General features: G+C 34.0%; 4 protein-coding genes across 4 annotated transcripts; 3 read left to right on the plus strand and 1 right to left on the minus strand.

Annotated features, from left to right (window-relative positions):
• Positions 1 to 215: 215 nt before the first annotated feature.
• Positions 216 to 1,497, plus strand: LOC134276503 (zonadhesin-like). Its single transcript, XM_062758753.1, has 4 exons — positions 216 to 363; positions 528 to 727; positions 848 to 1,043; positions 1,214 to 1,497. Exons 1-4 carry the CDS (start codon positions 216 to 218, stop codon positions 1,495 to 1,497), a joined length of 828 nt encoding a protein of 275 aa, XP_062614737.1.
• Positions 1,498 to 1,508: 11 nt separating this feature from the next.
• Positions 1,509 to 2,919, minus strand: LOC134276504 (uncharacterized). The gene is made up of 4 exons (XM_062758754.1): positions 2,832 to 2,919; positions 2,527 to 2,630; positions 2,319 to 2,414; positions 1,509 to 1,889 (listed from the first exon to the last, which is right to left on the minus strand). Exons 1-4 carry the CDS (start codon positions 2,917 to 2,919, stop codon positions 1,821 to 1,823), a joined length of 357 nt encoding a protein of 118 aa, XP_062614738.1. The 3' UTR covers positions 1,509 to 1,820.
• An 829-nt stretch (positions 2,920 to 3,748) lies between these two features.
• Positions 3,749 to 11,257, plus strand: LOC134276514 (triokinase/FMN cyclase-like). Its single transcript, XM_062758767.1, has 16 exons — positions 3,749 to 3,991; positions 4,676 to 4,786; positions 5,683 to 5,867; positions 6,063 to 6,141; positions 6,292 to 6,381; positions 6,642 to 6,676; positions 6,907 to 6,991; positions 7,099 to 7,188; positions 7,480 to 7,596; positions 7,910 to 8,047; positions 8,143 to 8,277; positions 8,582 to 8,700; positions 8,789 to 8,892; positions 10,282 to 10,315; positions 10,416 to 10,502; positions 10,864 to 11,257. The coding sequence occupies exons 1-16, from the start codon at positions 3,793 to 3,795 to the stop codon at positions 11,017 to 11,019; spliced, it is 1,764 nt and encodes a 587-aa protein (XP_062614751.1). The 5' UTR covers positions 3,749 to 3,792; the 3' UTR covers positions 11,020 to 11,257.
• Positions 11,258 to 13,268: 2,011 nt separating this feature from the next.
• LOC134276513 (triokinase/FMN cyclase-like) lies at positions 13,269 to 18,157 on the plus strand. Its single transcript, XM_062758766.1, has 16 exons — positions 13,269 to 13,525; positions 13,732 to 13,842; positions 14,126 to 14,310; positions 14,387 to 14,465; positions 14,590 to 14,679; positions 14,795 to 14,829; positions 15,048 to 15,132; positions 15,263 to 15,352; positions 15,474 to 15,590; positions 15,934 to 16,071; positions 16,451 to 16,585; positions 16,775 to 16,893; positions 16,998 to 17,101; positions 17,186 to 17,219; positions 17,735 to 17,821; positions 17,931 to 18,157. Exons 1-16 carry the CDS (start codon positions 13,327 to 13,329, stop codon positions 18,090 to 18,092), a joined length of 1,770 nt encoding a protein of 589 aa, XP_062614750.1. The 5' UTR covers positions 13,269 to 13,326; the 3' UTR covers positions 18,093 to 18,157.
• The last annotated feature ends 176 nt before the right edge of the window (positions 18,158 to 18,333 follow it).

An 18,333-nucleotide genomic window follows, 5' to 3' on the forward strand; every position in this document is an offset into this window, starting at 1 on the left:
AATTACAAATTGTAAATAGCTGTTGATATTTATAATGATTATCCATCGAACTATATAATCTTCGAAATTTTAGATGCGAGGCCCTTGGGTCTACCGTAACATGCTGGAACCGTGCGGGCTCTTACTCGTTCAGGAAATGTGGGATGCTTAACAAGAAATACAAATACTCACCATTTAAACGTTGTATGAAAGCTTTCCCAGAGCTTGCCGACAGGATGTATAAAGCCTGTAGGCAGGATTATTGTGCCAATCGCCAGGAAGCTGAATCCATTCTCTGTAGACATCTAGAAGGATTCGCCACTCTGTGCGCCAAACGTGGTCAGCTCGTTTATTGGAGGTACCGTGTTCCCACATGCAAACGAAGTGAGTTAATATTTCTTGTAAATTGTAATTATCATGAAGAAATCGAAATTGATTATGCACTTTGTTTTTTTCATGGTTTGTTTTTGTTCAAAATAAGTATACGATCAATTTTCTGAGAAAATAAATTTTACAAGTACTAGTATTTAAATACAATACCATTGTAGAACTCAAGTGTGGAAAGAGAAAGTTTTACTGGTGGTTCGCCTCTGCGTGTCCCAACACTTGTATGGATCCAAATGCAGAAAAGAAATGCATTCTGCCAAAGACTGAAAGTTGTCGCTGTGCTCATGGTTTTGTTTTAAGTGGAGATAAATGTGTCAGGGCAAAAGATTGTGGGTGTTCAAGAGGACCCTATTATTTCCCAGTACAGTTTCATGATTATTTATTAATTATTATCGCATTGCGTACCAATTGGGTTTACAAATAAATAACTTCATCTTTAAAAAAAAAAAAAGACTTGCAACTTATGTCTCTTTTGTTGTAGTTGAAAGCAGTCTACTCGAAGCCCGATTGCTCTGGAGTCGACACGTGTCGTAAGTTACCAGGCAAAAAGCGCCCTCAGTTAGTCAAGGGCAAAAAACAAACTTGTCACACTGAGGCTACTTGTGACGTTGTACACGGTGTACCTCAGTGCACATGCCAGATTGGATTTACAGGGGATGGTGTCAAAACATGTAAACGTAAGTTAAAATTTAAACTTTTTAAAAATATATCCGTTTATTTTACTATACACAGATATTACATAGAAAAAAAGGCCTACATAATTATATGATCGCATCAAAATACTGACGTATATTACGCTGGATCCGCATAATTTCCATAATCATTTGCTTATTTTTCTCTTATATAGCGGCAACGTCCTGTTCTGTGTCAGAAAACGTCCGAAATTGCAGCGCTACTATTGAGTTAGCGGGAGAATGTTTCTACAAATCCAGACATACGCAGGCGTGTAGATACACCACGCTCAGCGTCACAGACGGCAATAAACACCGTTCTTACGTCAAATTTAAGGGTCAGACTAAAAGCCGGTCTCTACCCCGTGGTCACACATCTTTAGGATGTGCAGACTTTACCTTCTCAGGGGACCGAGTGATTATAGAGGAAAAAATATGTGATTGTCCTGGACAGCATTAGAATTCAATACATGAACAAAATGTCTCAATATTTCTTGTAATTTATTGAAATAAACTATCTTTAAAAGACCCCTGTATCACCATGTTCAATGTACATAATGGAAGATTAAATGTGGAGAATAGAAAGCTTGCAAATAACACATAAACTATGGAGTATTGTTGACAAAAGGACAGGAAAGCCAAAAATTCAGATTGGCCTATTTACAGGAATACTATACAGATTTTTAAAAAATAATTTTTGTGGACAATCATTGTTTCTTAACGTCCATGCATTTACAAATTTACTTTTCCTTCAGTGTAAAATATACGATGTTTCCACAGAATTTAATTTCTTTTCCTGTAACAGCAGGTAAACAAGGAGGTTAATCTTTCTTTGAATGTTTTTCTCTTTCGCTACAAATGTAAAAAATACGTATATAGACTAATATCCAAAATGAGTACATATGTAAACATCGACAATTCAATTTGTTAAAAAAGAAAATTAATTCCAGAATAATGCTAGAGAAACTTGTTTCCCCATGGATGAAATTCTACAGAAATAAACCTTTTTGGTTTAATGATGTTACCGCTGTGATTTTTATGACTAACAAATGTTTTCATAGCCTTTAAATCGAAACAATTCAATAGTTGTTCACAATTGGATACTATAAGTGTTGAGACGTTACTCTTCATTTGTATTTAGCACTTTATCAAAATGAGTTCCCCTGCTTATGAGTGGTAGCGATAGAGTACTTGTTCCAAAATATATATAGAAAATTTTTAAAAAATGAATTCAAAGCAATAAGAAATAAAATAACACAAAGAGCACAATGAATTACTTACATTCTGGTGTTTCTTTGATAATCCCGATTTACCACCAACAGCACTCTCATTTTTTATCTGTTCTATAGCGCCCCCGATTATGTGCTCAACGTATAACTATAAATATTTATACATAATAAAATTAAATTATTCTGCTAAAAAAGCATTTAAAATTTTATTTATATATAGTATAAAAACATTTCTACTTCATTCAGCTATTTGTACTTACCACAACTTCCTCAGGATCTGGTTCTACATCCACTTTAACGTTATTGTTTTTATTCGACGCCATGGTTTGGTGTACATCTAAAGAAACTAACGGCATTAAAATTCCTGAAAAAAAAATCAAAATGAAAGAAAATATTATATAAATGTTGTCTTGAGTAAGATTTAAGATAAACTGACAAAGCGACATTATCAAACTCATAACTTCCTCCAGAGAAGATTCGCCGAACAAAAAGATAGTGTGAATAAATAGAAGCATGCATGGTTAATATCAGATGCATCAAGAGAAACAAAAAAACAACAACTTACCAGCATCATTTTCTATCACACTATCAAAAGCTATTGTGACGTCACTGATTATTTTCCTTCGCAATGTAGCGATTGTGACGTCATCCATTGTTCTCGGGATGGAAGAACAGACGAACTCGTACAACTTGTGGGCAGAGCATAATTACCATAAAAAGCAAACGAAATAAAATTGTTCATGCAATATAAAGTTGATGGTTGAGCAATGCCCATATGTTACTTCTCTATTACATTGAAAAAAAAAACGTATCATTAACGCTGTTTTGATTTTAAATTTTCTCCTTGGCGCTCCTTGCTTGCAAAGCAACATGACTAAAAAAAATAATTGGGAATATTGAGGCGAAATAAATGTTGTTGTTTTTTTATGGACAGGTTTTTCTTTAAAATTTCCATTGAAATGTTAATAAACTTCGGAATAGCTACAATATAATTAATATCAGATTTGTGATAGGTTCCAATAGATAGCTTCACGTACAAACCTAAGAAATAAACTTGCTAGTTGCAAGCAATGCATGTATTTTATTGTAGAACGATAATGTGTTCAAATAATGAAAAAAAAATCATATTTGGAATCAATTATGACTTAATCCATTTCCTTTTGATTATTTTACAATAATGCATTTATTACTAATCGAATTATTAGTCCACGGGTATGTTTTTTTTTTTATTACAAACGTAAATTCTGTTATTTATTTTTATTTATTTATTTTTTTTTTAGATTTTTCAAATTAAATACTTTATTTTAAGAAAAGACATAAGAAATATTTCTTGGCCCGGGATTCATATAAAAGGGGGTGGGGGTTGTCCACATGAACGCCAACGGGTATGTAACGAAGTACTAACGAAGTTATTCCGGGGAAAGATTCTGTCATCTTTGACTTTTGATTTTAAATGATTTTCAAACACTTTGAAGATACAGACTATTCATTTATTCTACATTTCCTCTGCAAAAGTGATCGTTATTATGTCATCAAAAAAGCTGATAAATTCGGTAGAAAGATGCGTTGACGAGGCATTAGAAGGTTTGGTACTGATAAACCCAGGTCTACAGATTTTACAGGGACACCGAGTCGTGGTCCGAAGTGACGTAGAAGATGTCATCAAAGCTGGAAAAGTTACTCTCCTCTGCGGGGGAGGGTCTGGGCATGAACCGGCGCATGCAGGTTAATATTTAAAATATAGCATGTTTCTTTTTTTTTCACTACTTTAATACTGAGATATTAGTTATTTTTTTCAAGATTTGATTTATGTTTTAGAAGATATTGGGCATAAACTCAAAGCTGAGACATGTTACATCTGTTACATGTATCTCACTATCTGTTTCTTCTCATAGCGTAGGCTTAGTGTTTGTTTTATCGTAACTTCCATTTTCAAGTGTAGCATTTACACAATTTTTTATCGTTATATGTATTATGTCATCCATGAAGTTTGCATTTCTACTGCATGAACGTGGTTTATCTGGACAGCTACAAAATTGATAAAGATGAAAACACTTCAGAATAAGATTATAGATAAGATAACCCTGCATTATTAACTTGCCTATGCATCAACTGTAAAAGGTTATAAATAAATACCAATTTACAATTATTTTGAAAAAACAAATCATTGTGAATTTAATACAAGGTCAAAAGAGGGGGAAATGCATGTCAAGTTAAATTTTTTAAAATTATTCTTAGGATCGATTTAACAAATGAATTCAATACAAATAAATTTTTATATTTCATTAAAAATGTAACCATAGTAAGTTCGTTCAGTTCTGCATATTTTTCTCTTATTATAATAGGTATGAAAGTTAGTGATTTCATTTTTTAAGAAAGGTTTATTAAGTTTAAAATTTTACACCACAGGTTACATTGGCTCTGGAATGCTGTCAGCAGCTGTAGCCGGGGCAGTGTTTACCTCCCCTCCCCCCAGCAGTATACTAGCAGCCCTAAGGAGCATCACTAAGGCAGGGGCAGGTAAATAATACATGTATATACTTAAAAATGCAGTTTTTAGGAAATAAAAAATCATTGTAGGCATTATTAGGACCATCACTAAGGCAGGGGAAGGTAAGTAATACATGTGCATGTATTTAATTAGTATATAAATATAGCAAGTTGTCAGGAAATAAAAATTAATGTAGGCATTATTATGCTTATGATCAAACAAATGATATTATTCCTTTTCGTTATGCATATGTCACACCTGTTTTAGTATCAGCGGTCTTACCTACTAAAGACTCAGTCCTTTAATTGTTTTCAAAACATAGCGCAATTCGTAAAAATAACACGGATGTATCCCCCATAATTAACATTGATATTAATCATCTAATTAACTATAGTTCAAACACTTAGTAATTCAAAAAATCATTAGAATCAAATCAAAAATTAATTTAGACTAAATAAACATTGCTCTATGTATCTGAATTTGAGAAAAAAATTCCAAGTTCGTAAGGGAAATAAATAGAAAAAAATGATATACTCGTATGTTAATTTTTAATTCATATACATACAAGTATATATAAGTATATATTGGGCGAACCACATATAGGGCGAACAAGATATTGCGCAAAAAATATTTTGGGCGAACGGACTCTGCGCGAACGGACTCCTGCGAACAGGTATATCGGGCGAACGAACCCGTTACCTATTTAATTAGTATATAAATATAGCAAGTTGTCAGGAAATAAAAATTAATGTAGGCATTATTACTTATGATCAAACAAATGATATAATTCCTTTTCTCCCCCAAAGAAGTCCAACATAATAGAAGAAAATTTGTTACAGTAGATAGTACTTAAAAGAAATGGTTATGTTTTGAAAACTTCGTGTATATACATCTTATCTGAGTTTCCAATTTTCCTTTTGGGTAGCTGGTTCTCTGATCATTGTGAAGAATTACACTGGGGACAGACTGAACTTTGGCCTGGCAGCTGAAAGGGCAAAGGCTGAGGGGTTAAAGGTCAACATGGTTGTTGTTGGAGAAGATTGTGCTCTCACATCGGCTGACAAAACTGCAGGAAGACGAGGACTCTGTGGAACAGTTTTTATTCATAAGGTGTGGTACGCATATTCTTAAAGAGAATGGCAAAATGAAATCAAAATATATAGAATGTCAATGAATGTTAGTTATGTTTCCAGAGAGACTTTGCTCAAGTTTATATATTCAGGGCAAAAAAAACTTAAGGGAATTTGTTCCTCTTATTTATCAATAGGAGCTGGTTTCATTTTAACTTATTTTTATACATTTTAGATCTGTGGTGCTTTAGCAGAGGAAGGAAAAAGCTTGGAAGAAATCCATCAGGTGGCTAGTAATGCTGCCAGAAATATGGGTCAGTTTACAGAAAACTCAAAAAAAACTATATCATGAATTATTATCATAATTGTATCTTAAAGTGGCAAATAAGAATGAAATTTGTCTGTGTGTTACATGTACATGCATGTAAGTTCTTGCTCTACTAATAATGTGCTTTATTTATAAGGCACCATTGGTGTGAGTTTGACTCCCTGCAGTCTACCAGGAGCAGGGCCATCATTTGAACTAAAGAGTGATGAAATGGAGTTAGGGTTAGGTAAGCTTTTCCTTAGTCATCTGCCAGAGATTCATACATATATGTTTTTAAGCACTATTTGTAAATTCATTTTTGAAATGCTGTTATATTTTATATTCCACACTTTCATGACAGGGGACTCAATGTGAAAAACAATGCCTGTATATAATTGTACTTGGTCAATGAATGAAAATGGAAATATTGAAATACTAGTATGTAACTCTGAATGATTCACACAGCATATGCATACATGTATTTATAGAGTTTGTTTTCTTTCACAGGTATACATGGAGAGGCTGGTGTCAAAAGAACAAAAGTAAGGCCTATAATCTTCCATTTTACTTTATTTATGATTTTTTGTAATGCAAGGACTTCAACATAAGTATATAAAAGAAGATTTTATTTTGAGACTATTAAAGTGGCATGTATTTTCACATGGGGGGAAGGGGGTTGTATTGAAATATTGAAAATTGGCTGAAGGCTAAACAATGTAAGTAGTTCTGAGATGTAGGAAAGACATTTTCTAGATTTTTTTCTTTTAAACAGCTTGTGTCAGCCAAAGAAGTTGTTACAATGATGCTGGATCACATGACAAACCCCAAAACATCAACTCACATTAACCTCAAAAAAGGTAAGGGAATTATTATGTCCAGCTTATGTTTATATAGATCCCAAATTGGAGTTTCCTGTAGATTTTGTTTGCCTTTAGAAACTTATCAAATGCTAATTCTTTTACAGGTGACAAAGTGGCATGTATGATTAATAATCTCGGTGGGACTTCAGTTTTAGAAATGAGCATCATTGCCAGAGAGGCAATTCAGCAGTTAGGTAGGCATTTTAAATTTTTGTATATGAAAGAACGGTTTCGTATAAATGAAAAATATGACCTAAACATACAAATTCCACATTGAAAATTATATTTCTGTTCCCATTCTCTCACTCTAAAGTCAAGGGGAGAAATTTGCCTTCATAGACTTCATAGAAGAAAATGAGTTTATATAAATCAATTTAGGAACAAATGTAAGTTGTGAAGAAAGATTCTCTAAGATTGATTGAAATAGTCAGACTTGATCACAACATAGCCTTACATGTATCAGTTGAGATTGAATTGTTCTACAGAGAGTAGAGGAGTAGCAGTGGAGAGGGCCTATTGTGGATCCTTGATGACATCACTAGAAATGGCAGGGGTCTCCATCACACTGTTACATCTGGATGACACCATCAGACACTGCTTGGGTACTACAATAAATACTGTCAACCAACTATTATTTGTGTCATCTTTTATTCACAATTTGGTAGATTGATATCCATCCGCCACAACTGATTTTCATGATGAAAGAAACATTCTCTACAAATGCAAAGTAATATTAATGGTTTGTGGCAATAATTGTTCGCAAGTAATGGTAGGTCATGAAACACGCATGTATTTCTCACATGCGAATAAAATTAAGTTTACAGTACTTCATTTTAAAATGGAAATCTTTATTTCTGAATTCCTCATTATAAACTAGTTTTTCTTTGCAATTCAATGGAGGCCTCTTTTAAACAGATGCCAAAACCACTGCTCCTGGCTGGCCTGCCCCAATGTTGCCAGTGGGAAAGGCCACACGTGAGAATCCTGAAGTCATGCCTTACAACCAGAAGGATGAGGCTGTGAAGTCCAGTAATGCCATCAGTGTACCCAAAGGTGGGGCCTCTAGCAGATACCATTCAGTATTTCAAACTGTGTTTTGTATGAACTATTATTTATGAATGAAAATAGTCTGAATGTTGCATTTTCAGAGACAGCTGAGATGCTGTATGACATGATAAAGCTGTCCATGGAGAAACTGATCTCATCAGAGGAGGATCTCAATAACCTGGACAAGGAGAGTGGGGACGGGGACTGTGGGTCAACACTGGCCAGAGGGGCCAAAGGTCAGACATTTGTTAAAAGATTAGGGGTGGAGGAGGAATGGTAAATGATGACTTATGGGTCAGACGTAAAACGTACAAAAAAAGAAGTAATAAGGATTCAAATCAATTAGAATAGGAGTAGTTTTTGTGGAAAATGAGTAACCATTGAAATGTAGACTAGACAATAGATATTGAAGTTGAATCTGGAACTGATGATGTTGTTAGGATCATTGATTCATTTCTGATGTATACATGAATATATATGGTGTTTGAACTATAAGTGTTAAAGAAAAGTAAATCAATGTTTAGAACATTTTGTTTTCAGGTATTCTACAAAATCTGGGACCAAAGAACAATCCAGGTCTTCCCGTTCAGATCCCAGCAGACCTTGCCTTGTCTCTGGCAAAGATTGTGGAAAACTCCATGGGTGGATCCTCAGGAGCGGTATAGAGTTGTTTTAAGTTTTAACATTAATATGCCAGAAAAAATGCTTGTAATTTTTTTCTTCAATCTGCATTTAATATTTTTACAGCTTTACAGTTTATTCTTGACCTCTGCTTCCCTCTGTCTCCAGTCTTCTGTAACCCCTAAGGACTGGGTCAGTGCTTTAACTAACGGGAACAGCACAATCATGAAGTAGGTATATTGAAAGCATTGTACTGTTAATGCTTGCTAACACAGTAAGATACATGTACTCCTATTTTGCACTGCAGGAAGATAAACACAGTGTACAAAGATGAAAATGGAGGAAAGCAGTTTTGTACTCTTGGTCAGTGTGATCATTTTTAGCTCTACTGGTCAGAGACCAGAAGAGCTTATGCGATAGTAATGCGTCTGTCGTCCGTCCGTCTGTCTGTCCGTCTGTAAACAATTTTTCAAAATGCTACTCCTCCTACAGTTTTGGTCTGATTTCAATATAACTTGGACACAAGTAGACTACACTAAGATACATCATTCTGTTCATCGGTTTTTGATTATGATGAATGGTGTTGCCGTGGTTACTAAAAATAGAATTTTCTGTGAAATTCTTTCAAAATGCTACTCCTCCTACAGTTTTGGTCTGATTTCAATATAACTTGGCACACAAGTAGACTACACTAAGATACATAATTCTGTATATCGATTTTTTATTTCGATGAGCGGTGTTGCTGTGGTTACTAAAAATATAAATTTCTGTGAAATTCTTTCAAAATGCTACTCCTCCTACAGTTTTGGTCTGATTTCAATATAACTTGGCATAAAAATACATTAAGATACATAATTCTTTGTATCTGATGAACAATGTTGCCGTGGTTACTAAAATTAGAAATTTCTGTGAAATTCTTTCAAAATGCTACTCCTCTTATAGTTTTGGTCTCATTTCAATATAACTTGGCACACAAGTAGACTATACTAAGATACATAATTCTGAGCATCAGTTTTTGATTTTGATGAATGTTGTTGCCGTGGTTACTAAAAATAGAAATTTTCTGTGAAATTCTTTCAAAATGCAACTCCTCCTACAGTTTTAGTCTGATTTCAATATAACTTGGCACACAAATAGACAACACACATAACTATGTCAGAGAATGGTGTTGCCGTGGTTACTAAAAATAGAAATTTCTGTGAAATTCTTTCAAAATGCTACTCCTCCTACAGTTTTGGTCTGATTTCAATATAACTTGGCACACAAGTAGACTACACTAAGATACACAATTCTGTTTATCAGTTTTTGACTTTGATGAACATTATTGCTTTGGTTACTTAAAATATAAATTTCTGTTAAATACTCTCAAAATGCTACTCCAAATACAGTTTAAGTCTGATTATAATATAATGTGGCATGCAAGTATACTACACTAAGAACATAAAGAGACTTAATCAAGGATCATTATTCTTTTTATTGCTGTGGTAAAGTTTCAATTCCCAACTGCTTAAGAACTTTTCTCTTCCTTTGCTATAAGTACAAACCAGTAGAGCTTCAGTCTCGACAGAGACTTCTGGTTATACAATGTAATCTTAATTATTAATTAATTTTAATTACAGGTATGGTGGAGCAGAGCCAGGAGATAGAACAATGGTGAGGAGACAACAGAGTTAATTGATTAAAAAAATATTTACATCTGTGATCTTTTTTATTCAACATCTTAGGTTTATCAGTTGATAACATTTATTCCAAGGTGGATTCACTGGTAGCTGCTGGCACCACACTGTCAGAGAAAATTTTATTGTCTACACCTGTTCAAGCTTTAGAGGCAGCAGTACTGGTAAGCTGAATTTACAGACCTGTATACCTAACTGCTAACCTGAGGATAAGTTTTCTAGATTAATAAGAAATGGTTGATTAGGCCTGCTGTATAAGGGAATTTCTCTGGAAAAATATGACACGGGATTGATGCAAGTTTTATTTGCTCTTCCTAAACTGACTACAATGAACAGTTTAGTACAATTTTATAAAAGGGACATCCACAGCATGTGATTATTACCCCCCCCCTTTTTTTCCAACATAAACCCCTAGCTGTACTAGTACATATATGCATTTAATAAGAATAATTTGATGATGTAAAGAACTCTTTTTCAATATATTTTCCATCAAATACTAACTGCATTTTGTTTATGATGCTACAGGCAGCAGAAAAAGCAGCCCAGGACACTGCTCAAATGAAAGCCAAGGCTGGACGGGCAAGCTATGTGAGTGCAGAAAGGTTAAAGAGTCCCGACCCAGGGGCAGTTTCCGTGACTTACTGGATGAGAGCAGTGCTAGAGGTCCTCAAAGCAGCTTAAAAACAGAGGATATGACTCAAAATCCTTGTGTACAAAACTACTAAAGCATTGATTTTAACATGAAAGAATATTAGGGCTCTGCACAAGATGCAGGAATCCAGTAGTCAGTTTTGAATTACTAGTATTTTGACTATTATTCTTTGTGTTTCAATGAAAGGGGTCATTGAAATCCATATTTATATTAACAATTAAGTTTACGAAAACGAAAGGTTTAATTGTTAATTTAATTTTTTTAAGGTGCATGAGAAATTTTTATTAGAAAATTTTGTTAATCACCAAATTTTTTTTTAATAAAAAAGGTGCATGGGTAATATTAATTTTGGTAAATTATACAAATATCTAGAATTTATATGATTATGTGATTTCTACTTAAGGGCATTTGATTTACTTAATTTATTAAGTCTCGTACTTATGATAAATCATTGAAATTCAATGTACAAATTATTGATTTATGTTGATTATTATTTTAAATATGTCTATGTTTTAAGCCTCCATGGTGCAGCAGTACAGTTTTATACAAGTATGATGTAAAGGGAAAACCCAGTGATATTTTTATGATGAGAAATCATTAAATCTATATATTTATAACTTAAATCATTTGTTGTTTTTCTTAATATAAATACAAGGTATTTGTTTGCAACAGAAATAAAAGAACTTAATTCTAGTAGGGAACTCTAGAAACCAAGTAATAGTTGAAGTAATTATTGGTTGGAAATATTTTTTGAAAGTTTTGCTTCTTTTTCCCAAGATTTCATGTTCATATCAGAAACAGACCATAAGATAATCTTTTGTGCTTTTCATGTATCCAGAAGTCTTCACAAAATTTGAAGAGAAAAAAGTCGGATGACGAAAAATTGCCTGGCTGAAAAAAATTATCAACAAATCTGTTTATTTCTATTTTGTCTCCCCAAAATAAAATTTTGATTTCATTAATTTTTATTTATAACATTTTTTTTTCAAGCAGAAATTTGGACACAATAGAATTTGATAAACATATGAAAAATTTAGAAATGCTCGTGTTAGCAAAACTAGACCAGAGAGTTGTTTTTCTTTGAATTTATATACAAAGATGGACAGACTGAGAGTACATTTCTTCTGACTGACAAGTCTGTGCACGCATTGTAAAAGCTTTTATTTCCACAAGTCGAAAAAACCATACATCTACCCCCCCCCCCCCCCCTTCCTTCCCATCGGAAACCCATAATCATTAAATCAAAGTCCTGAGAATATAAACGTACTATAAAAGTGCTTTATCCCCTTAAAATTAATGTAAACGCTACAAAGGAGATCACAAATTTTCCCAGGGTACTTGAAGTAAATTTTAGGCATATACTAGTATACATGTATAGAGACAATCTAAGGAACCTGCATAATTCTCCCCGTGGATTGAACAGAAACTGTGATTCCGCCGCATGACCCCATGGATCGAAAGAGTACTTATACAGAATTTCAATGAATGATTACATTATCTGTATCAGATAAAAGCAACATTTGTAAGATGATTTCAGCATCTACGACTACATGCATTTAACTTAAAAATATGACCTTCACTTAAGACTATAAACGTCTGTACTCCGTGGGCTACAACAGAATAAAATTTTTCAAGGTTTTTCGATAAATCTTGATCGTTGTGTTTTTTTTTATGATCTTCTTTGTTTCAAAATCATACTGAAGGTTCCATTGGGCCCCAAGACCATCAACTGAGAACAGACAAGTCACAATTTTGCTAATGAAACAACAAGGGAAAAATTCTCGAGAGAGACGTTAAGCAACAAACACACAAACAAACCAACGAAACAAAAAATTAACAGCTTATCCATCCACAAAAATTATTTCTGTTGAGATCCACGCATAATATTTACATGTATACGTAATGTGTGAGAATTGGAAGGAAGTGAGATTTGTACAGGTGTATATAGAAAAATTACTGGAAAAGGATAATTCATGTAGTTATAGATATCAAATCAGATAAATCGTTTTTTTTTATTTTATTTTTGACAAATTGCAAAGGCGGATCTAGTTTCGGATCCCCACTCCCTTGTTTTGATTTTTTTTTTGTAAAGCAAGTTTACTTTCAGTTTATTCATAAAAGTCCTCTTATTTGCAAGCTTCAGGGGGAACCAGACTCTCCCCAGGGCTTTGCCCTGGAGCCACTTGGGCCTTTAATGCAGCCCTATATCCCCTGCTTTCTACCCCCCCCCCCTTTCACGGTCCGCTATGAAATTTCTGGATCCGCCACTGAATTGAAGATTTTATGTATTTATCGGCTATCGTACAGCTTTAATCAGAATACAGTACTATGCAGAGATGACCACCAAAAAGTTGATAAACTCAGTGGACGGTTGTGTGGACGATGCTCTCCGAGGACTGGTCAGCGTCCATTCCTCCCTCCGTATTTTGCAAGGACACAAGATCGTTGTCAGGGAGGATGTGGAGGAGGTGAAAAAGGCGGGAAAAGTCACTCTGCTGTGTGGCGGAGGGTCGGGGCACGAACCAGCGCAGGCAGGTAAATATGGAGGGCCACTCTGATAAACGTTAAAGCTTTCTGATAACGAATAAATATATACGTGACTTGATTTTTAATTTTGTCATGCAACAAGCCTCTTTTTATGCTTTCATTCATATTGTTTTGTATTTAAAATGCTTGTGAAATTTTCGTTATATATATACTTTTTTTTTACACCAGAATAATTAGTTGTTTGTACTTACTAGGTTATGTCGGACATGGTATGTTGACTGTAGCCGTTGCTGGGGCAGTTTTCGCTTCTCCTCCACCAAGCAGCATCCTGACAGCCCTCAGATACGTCACCAAACTCGATTCTGGTGAGTCCCACTTCAAGTTACAGAGTCGTGGATTAATTATTACTTTTAAAAAGTGTACTAATATCTATATCTGCATTAGACAAACCTTTGTCAATAAGTAACAATAGCCACGCCAGTTAAATCATTGTAATAACCATGTTTTACTGCATACGTCTCTCGTGACGTCCGCATTATTTCATATCAAAAGTCACGTGCTTTTATGAGGATTATCATCCGATACACATCAATACCAAAAAGACTATCATTCCATAAATATACAAAGAAAGAACAATATCTTTTTTAGCCGGTTGTGTTGTTGTAATCACTAACTATACCGGGGATCGTCTAAACTTTGGATTGGCGATAGAACGCGCAAAGAGAGAGGGACTAAAAGTAGACTCAATAACCATTGGCGAGGACTGTGCTCTGACGTCATCAGATAGGTCAGCAGGGCGAAGAGGATTGGCGGGAACTGTTCTCCTAAATAAGGTTAACTGTTAGTCTTATTACTTATTGGTTAAACAATATTGAACAAAACATAAAAGTATCTTGATTTCTATTGTAGATATGTGGTGCTTTAGCGGAGGAAGGGAAAAGTTTAGAAGAAATCGTTAAAATTGGAAGGCATGTCACGGAAAACATGGGTAAATCATTAAAAATTCGATGTTATTACTCGGCAAAAAGTGAAAATTCCCAGCTTATTTTCCTTGATTTACAATAATGTTAAAACTAGTGACACTTAGCTGCTTTCCTCTTATTGTTTTCAAGGAACAATGGGAGTAAGTCTGACACCATGCAGTGTCCCCGGCTCTGGACCAACTTTTAGTCTTGGCGAGGATGAAATGGAACTTGGTTTAGGTATATCAATTTAGTAAAAAGAAGCATTAAAAAATAATGAACAAGAAAACATCTTTTGATTCCTTAAAGCAATAAAATTCTATTTGTTTAATATACCGTTTATTTCGTACCTCAGGTTTACACGGTGAAGCAGGTGTTAAACGAACAAAGGTAAGAACGTTGATGTCATTCAATGGATTTAGTTTAGACAAAACTTTTTAAGAATAAAATGCCGAACGAAAGAATCACGCGGACAAAGGCTTCTGCTTGCTAATTTTGCGTCGTACATCCATCACAGTACATTAAAACCAAAACAATGGGAAAAAACATATTTATGAAGATGAAAGCATGAAGGAATATTGCATTAAATGAATGAATTGAAATTTTAGATTAAGCCAGCTAATGAAGTTGTAAAGATGATTCTTGACCACATGACCAACACCAGTACTTCAACACATATTAAGCTTAAAGCAGGTATACTTTAGATAATATTATCAGTGGAGAATGATTTTGGATATCATTTAATTAATGGTAGAATTTTACGCGAATAAATGTTCACTTAGCTCTGTCATAATCATGTTTGCTTATTTTTGGAATATGATAGGTGACAAGGTGGCCTGTATGGTAAATAACTTGGGAGGGATGTCGTTGTTGGAAATGAACATTATAGTTGGAGAAGTCATCAAACAATTAGGTACATGTGCATATGCTGACTTTAATTAAAAATTCAATTAAAGTATCAAAGTATCTAAATTTTTGAAAATCTTGGTTAAAATCAATTGATTTGTTTCCCACCTCTTTTTGTTTCCATGCAGAAGAGAGAGATGTGGTTGTAGAGAGAGCTTATTGCGGTTCGTTTATGACGTCATTAGAAATGGCCGGACTGTCTGTCACTATTCTTCATCTGGATGAAACAATCAAACGCTGTCTAGGTATATCCACGTACTCAGTAAACAGGAATTGTTTATCTTGTTTTCCCATGAAAGTTTCTGGCTGCAGAACTGTAGCGTAATAATTTTATAATTTAGCCTTTGACCATAACAAATATATGAAACCATAACGTTTTTAAGTTCTACATTTAGAAAGTTCTCATTTATATTCATTAACAATTAAGTGAGTAAAGGGTAATTATGGAAAAAACTTTTTTCATAATTTTTTCGTTTAAAAAGAGGGTTGTTATTTTTTATCGTGTACCATTGCTGTATAAAGATTCAGTATAATTTTCCTAAGTTGAAAAGTTCAGGAAAATTTCGATTGCTCAAATAATTTTTAAAGATGCCAAAGCAACTGTTCCGGCCTGGTCCAGCCCCATTTTATCACGTGACAGTTCCGTGAGAAGCACACCACTATATATACCGATTCAAGAAGAAGAAGAACATGTCAAAAGTGGCAATTCTGTCCGTATACCCAAAGGTATAATATTTTTACAACACTGAAATATTTACGCAAGTATATTTTATATCCAGGATATGAACAAGCAATAGTTACCAGCTATTAGATTATATTAATAGAGAAGAAATTAACCCGTGTATTAAAAAAAATTAAAAAGCGGTTGCACATATGTAAACCTTTCTTATAGTTTTTGGATCAAGTTTTATTGCTTAAAAATTGCTCATCTGAGTCATTTCTATGACTGAATAAAGAGAGTATATATTCATTGTACTGTCATAATTTTTAGAGAATAAATTTGATTTTTTAAAATTTATCAGTTAGCAAATATACTTCTATTTAAAAATTACCAAATTTGTGTATTTTTTCACGAACGTGCTTCACTTTCCTCCGTCATTTTCAGAGACAGCTGACATGCTGTATGACATGGTAAAGCTGTCTATGGAGACACTGATCTCATCAGAGGAGGATCTCAACAACCTGGACAAGGAGAGTGGGGACGGGGACTGTGGGTCAACACTGGCCAGGGGGGCCAAAGGTCAGACATTATTTGAGAGGTGAAGGGGGCAATTCGCAAAGGTCAGCATTGTTTAAGATTTGGGAGGGACATGTAAGTTCAGATCAGAAGCCAAAGGTCAGAGGAAGTGGAGAACATTTTATGCAGCATTAGAAGTCAAATAAAAAAGTTTATAATCACTAATTTAATTAAACTTTAAATTTTTAATAGCAATATTAAAAGAACTGGGACAGAAGGAGAAACCTTACCTACCGGTAGACACACCAGCAGCCTTAGCTCTGTCACTGGCAAGGATTGTAGAGAATTCAATGGGCGGATCATCAGGGGCGGTAGTACAATTATAATTTTTCAAAATAAGTATTGACAGAAATATCATTAATTTTTTTGTAAAACTTATATCTAAAACATTTTGTGATTTATTTTTGAAAATAAGCTGTATAGTCTATTCTTCACATCGGCTTCGCATTCTCTACAAAAAGACGTAACAATGACGGGATGGAAGGAAGCCCTTAGTAATGGAACCTCCACAATAATGAGGTAAAAAAACTTAGATTTCTAAAGCATGTTTAAATGATGCCTCATTTGAATGTGAATAATTTTTATATCCCCTGTTTTATTTAGATATGGAGGTGCGCAGCCCGGCGATAGAACCATGGTATGTATTCTGAGGTAACTTCGTGCTCAATATTTATTTACACAAGTCAAGGAATATTTTCAAATAAAATCCTTATCTGAATCAAAATAAAATTTGATAGCGTCCAAGATAATGATAATGGCGAAGATCTGTACAGATTTATTTAACATATATATGTGATATAAATGTTATTTCCTCCTACTCTTATATATACATGCATATAAACAGTTAAAGATTTAGAACGGTATTTTTTTTCAACGCGTATGTCTTGATATCAAAATAAAACAAAAAAGTCAAGCTATATGGGTAAAAGTTCTCTAATTTTCGAGTTGGCATTTACGTAAACTTAAAGAATTTATTGTTTTGTTTTTCGTTTGAAAAAGCGAATGTGTGCAATTTAACATACAGGTTCCGAAAATACAGTTGTAAATTTCACAGCAAACAGTTTAAGTACTTTAATAAAGTTTAACAGTTTTCCTAGATCGATGGCATTCCAAAGGTCCTTCAAAAAAGTTAAAAACATTAAAATTCTTCAGGTTGATGCACTATTTGCTGCCAATTCAGCTCTGAAAACTTCGGGATCGTTATCTAGTCCCGTCCAAATTTTGGAGACAGTCGTGCAAGTAAGTTTATCCAAACACTCTTGAAAATAGCTTTGATATAGAAAAAGAATTTTAAAAAATATAACTTAAAGATCGAACTCCAACATCTCAAGATCTGTTTTAATAACAGGCGACAGAATCCGCCGCCCAGGCCACGGCTTCTATGAAAGCCCAGGCCGGGAGGGCGAGTTATGTCAGTGCAGACAGGCTGAAGAACCCCGACCCCGGGGCAGTAGCCGTGACAGTATGGTTCAAAGCAATACTTGACATCTTCAAGAATACACAAGAGTAACCGAAGGTCACTGATGGAATCGTGTTTCAGTATTCAAAGATGAAAAATAAAATAAAGTTGTCATTATTTAGAAATACATGTATGTTTATATGATTTCAATTTGCTGTTTGCGTATAATTGGAAATAAAGAAAGAAAGAAATCTAATACAATTGTTTTTTTTTTCATTTTTGTCATTATTATTCTGACATGTAATTTTACAAATATTATACAAATAAACTAATATATATAAATACAATCTGG

Source organism: Saccostrea cucullata, unplaced genomic scaffold (assembly GCF_032062105.1).
Source record: "Saccostrea cucullata isolate Sc308-1 unplaced genomic scaffold, CSIRO_AGI_Scuc_v1 ctg734, whole genome shotgun sequence".
NCBI lineage: Eukaryota > Metazoa > Mollusca > Bivalvia > Ostreida > Ostreidae > Saccostrea > Saccostrea cuccullata.

Bases quoted from the DNA above. Each gene is read 5' to 3' on its own strand.
- LOC134276503 (XM_062758753.1), top strand. From the start codon at position 216: ATGTATAAAGCCTGTAGGCAGGATTATTGTGCCAATCGCCAGGAAGCT. The intron at 728-847 runs GTACAGTTTCAT...CTTTTGTTGTAG, and splicing joins GAGGACCCTATTATTTCCCA to TTGAAAGCAGTCTACTCGAA. The intron at 1,044-1,213 runs GTAAGTTAAAAT...TCTCTTATATAG, and splicing joins TGGTGTCAAAACATGTAAAC to CGGCAACGTCCTGTTCTGTG.
- LOC134276514 (XM_062758767.1), top strand. From the start codon at position 3,793: ATGTCATCAAAAAAGCTGATAAATTCGGTAGAAAGATGCGTTGACGAG. The intron at 8,893-10,281 runs GTAGGTATATTG...TTTTAATTACAG, and splicing joins GGGAACAGCACAATCATGAA to GTATGGTGGAGCAGAGCCAG. The intron at 10,316-10,415 runs GTGAGGAGACAA...ATTTATTCCAAG, and splicing joins AGCCAGGAGATAGAACAATG to GTGGATTCACTGGTAGCTGC.
- LOC134276513 (XM_062758766.1), top strand. From the start codon at position 13,327: ATGACCACCAAAAAGTTGATAAACTCAGTGGACGGTTGTGTGGACGAT. The intron at 15,591-15,933 runs GTATATCCACGT...TAATTTTTAAAG, and splicing joins AACAATCAAACGCTGTCTAG to ATGCCAAAGCAACTGTTCCG. The intron at 17,822-17,930 runs GTAAGTTTATCC...TTTTAATAACAG, and splicing joins TTTTGGAGACAGTCGTGCAA to GCGACAGAATCCGCCGCCCA.
- LOC134276504 (XM_062758754.1), bottom strand. From the start codon at position 2,919: ATGGATGACGTCACAATCGCTACATTGCGAAGGAAAATAATCAGTGAC. The intron at 2,415-2,526 runs GTAAGTACAAAT...AAATATTTATAG, and splicing joins CAGATCCTGAGGAAGTTGTG to TTATACGTTGAGCACATAAT. The intron at 1,890-2,318 runs GTAAGTAATTCA...TTACATTTGTAG, and splicing joins TATCAAAGAAACACCAGAAT to CGAAAGAGAAAAACATTCAA.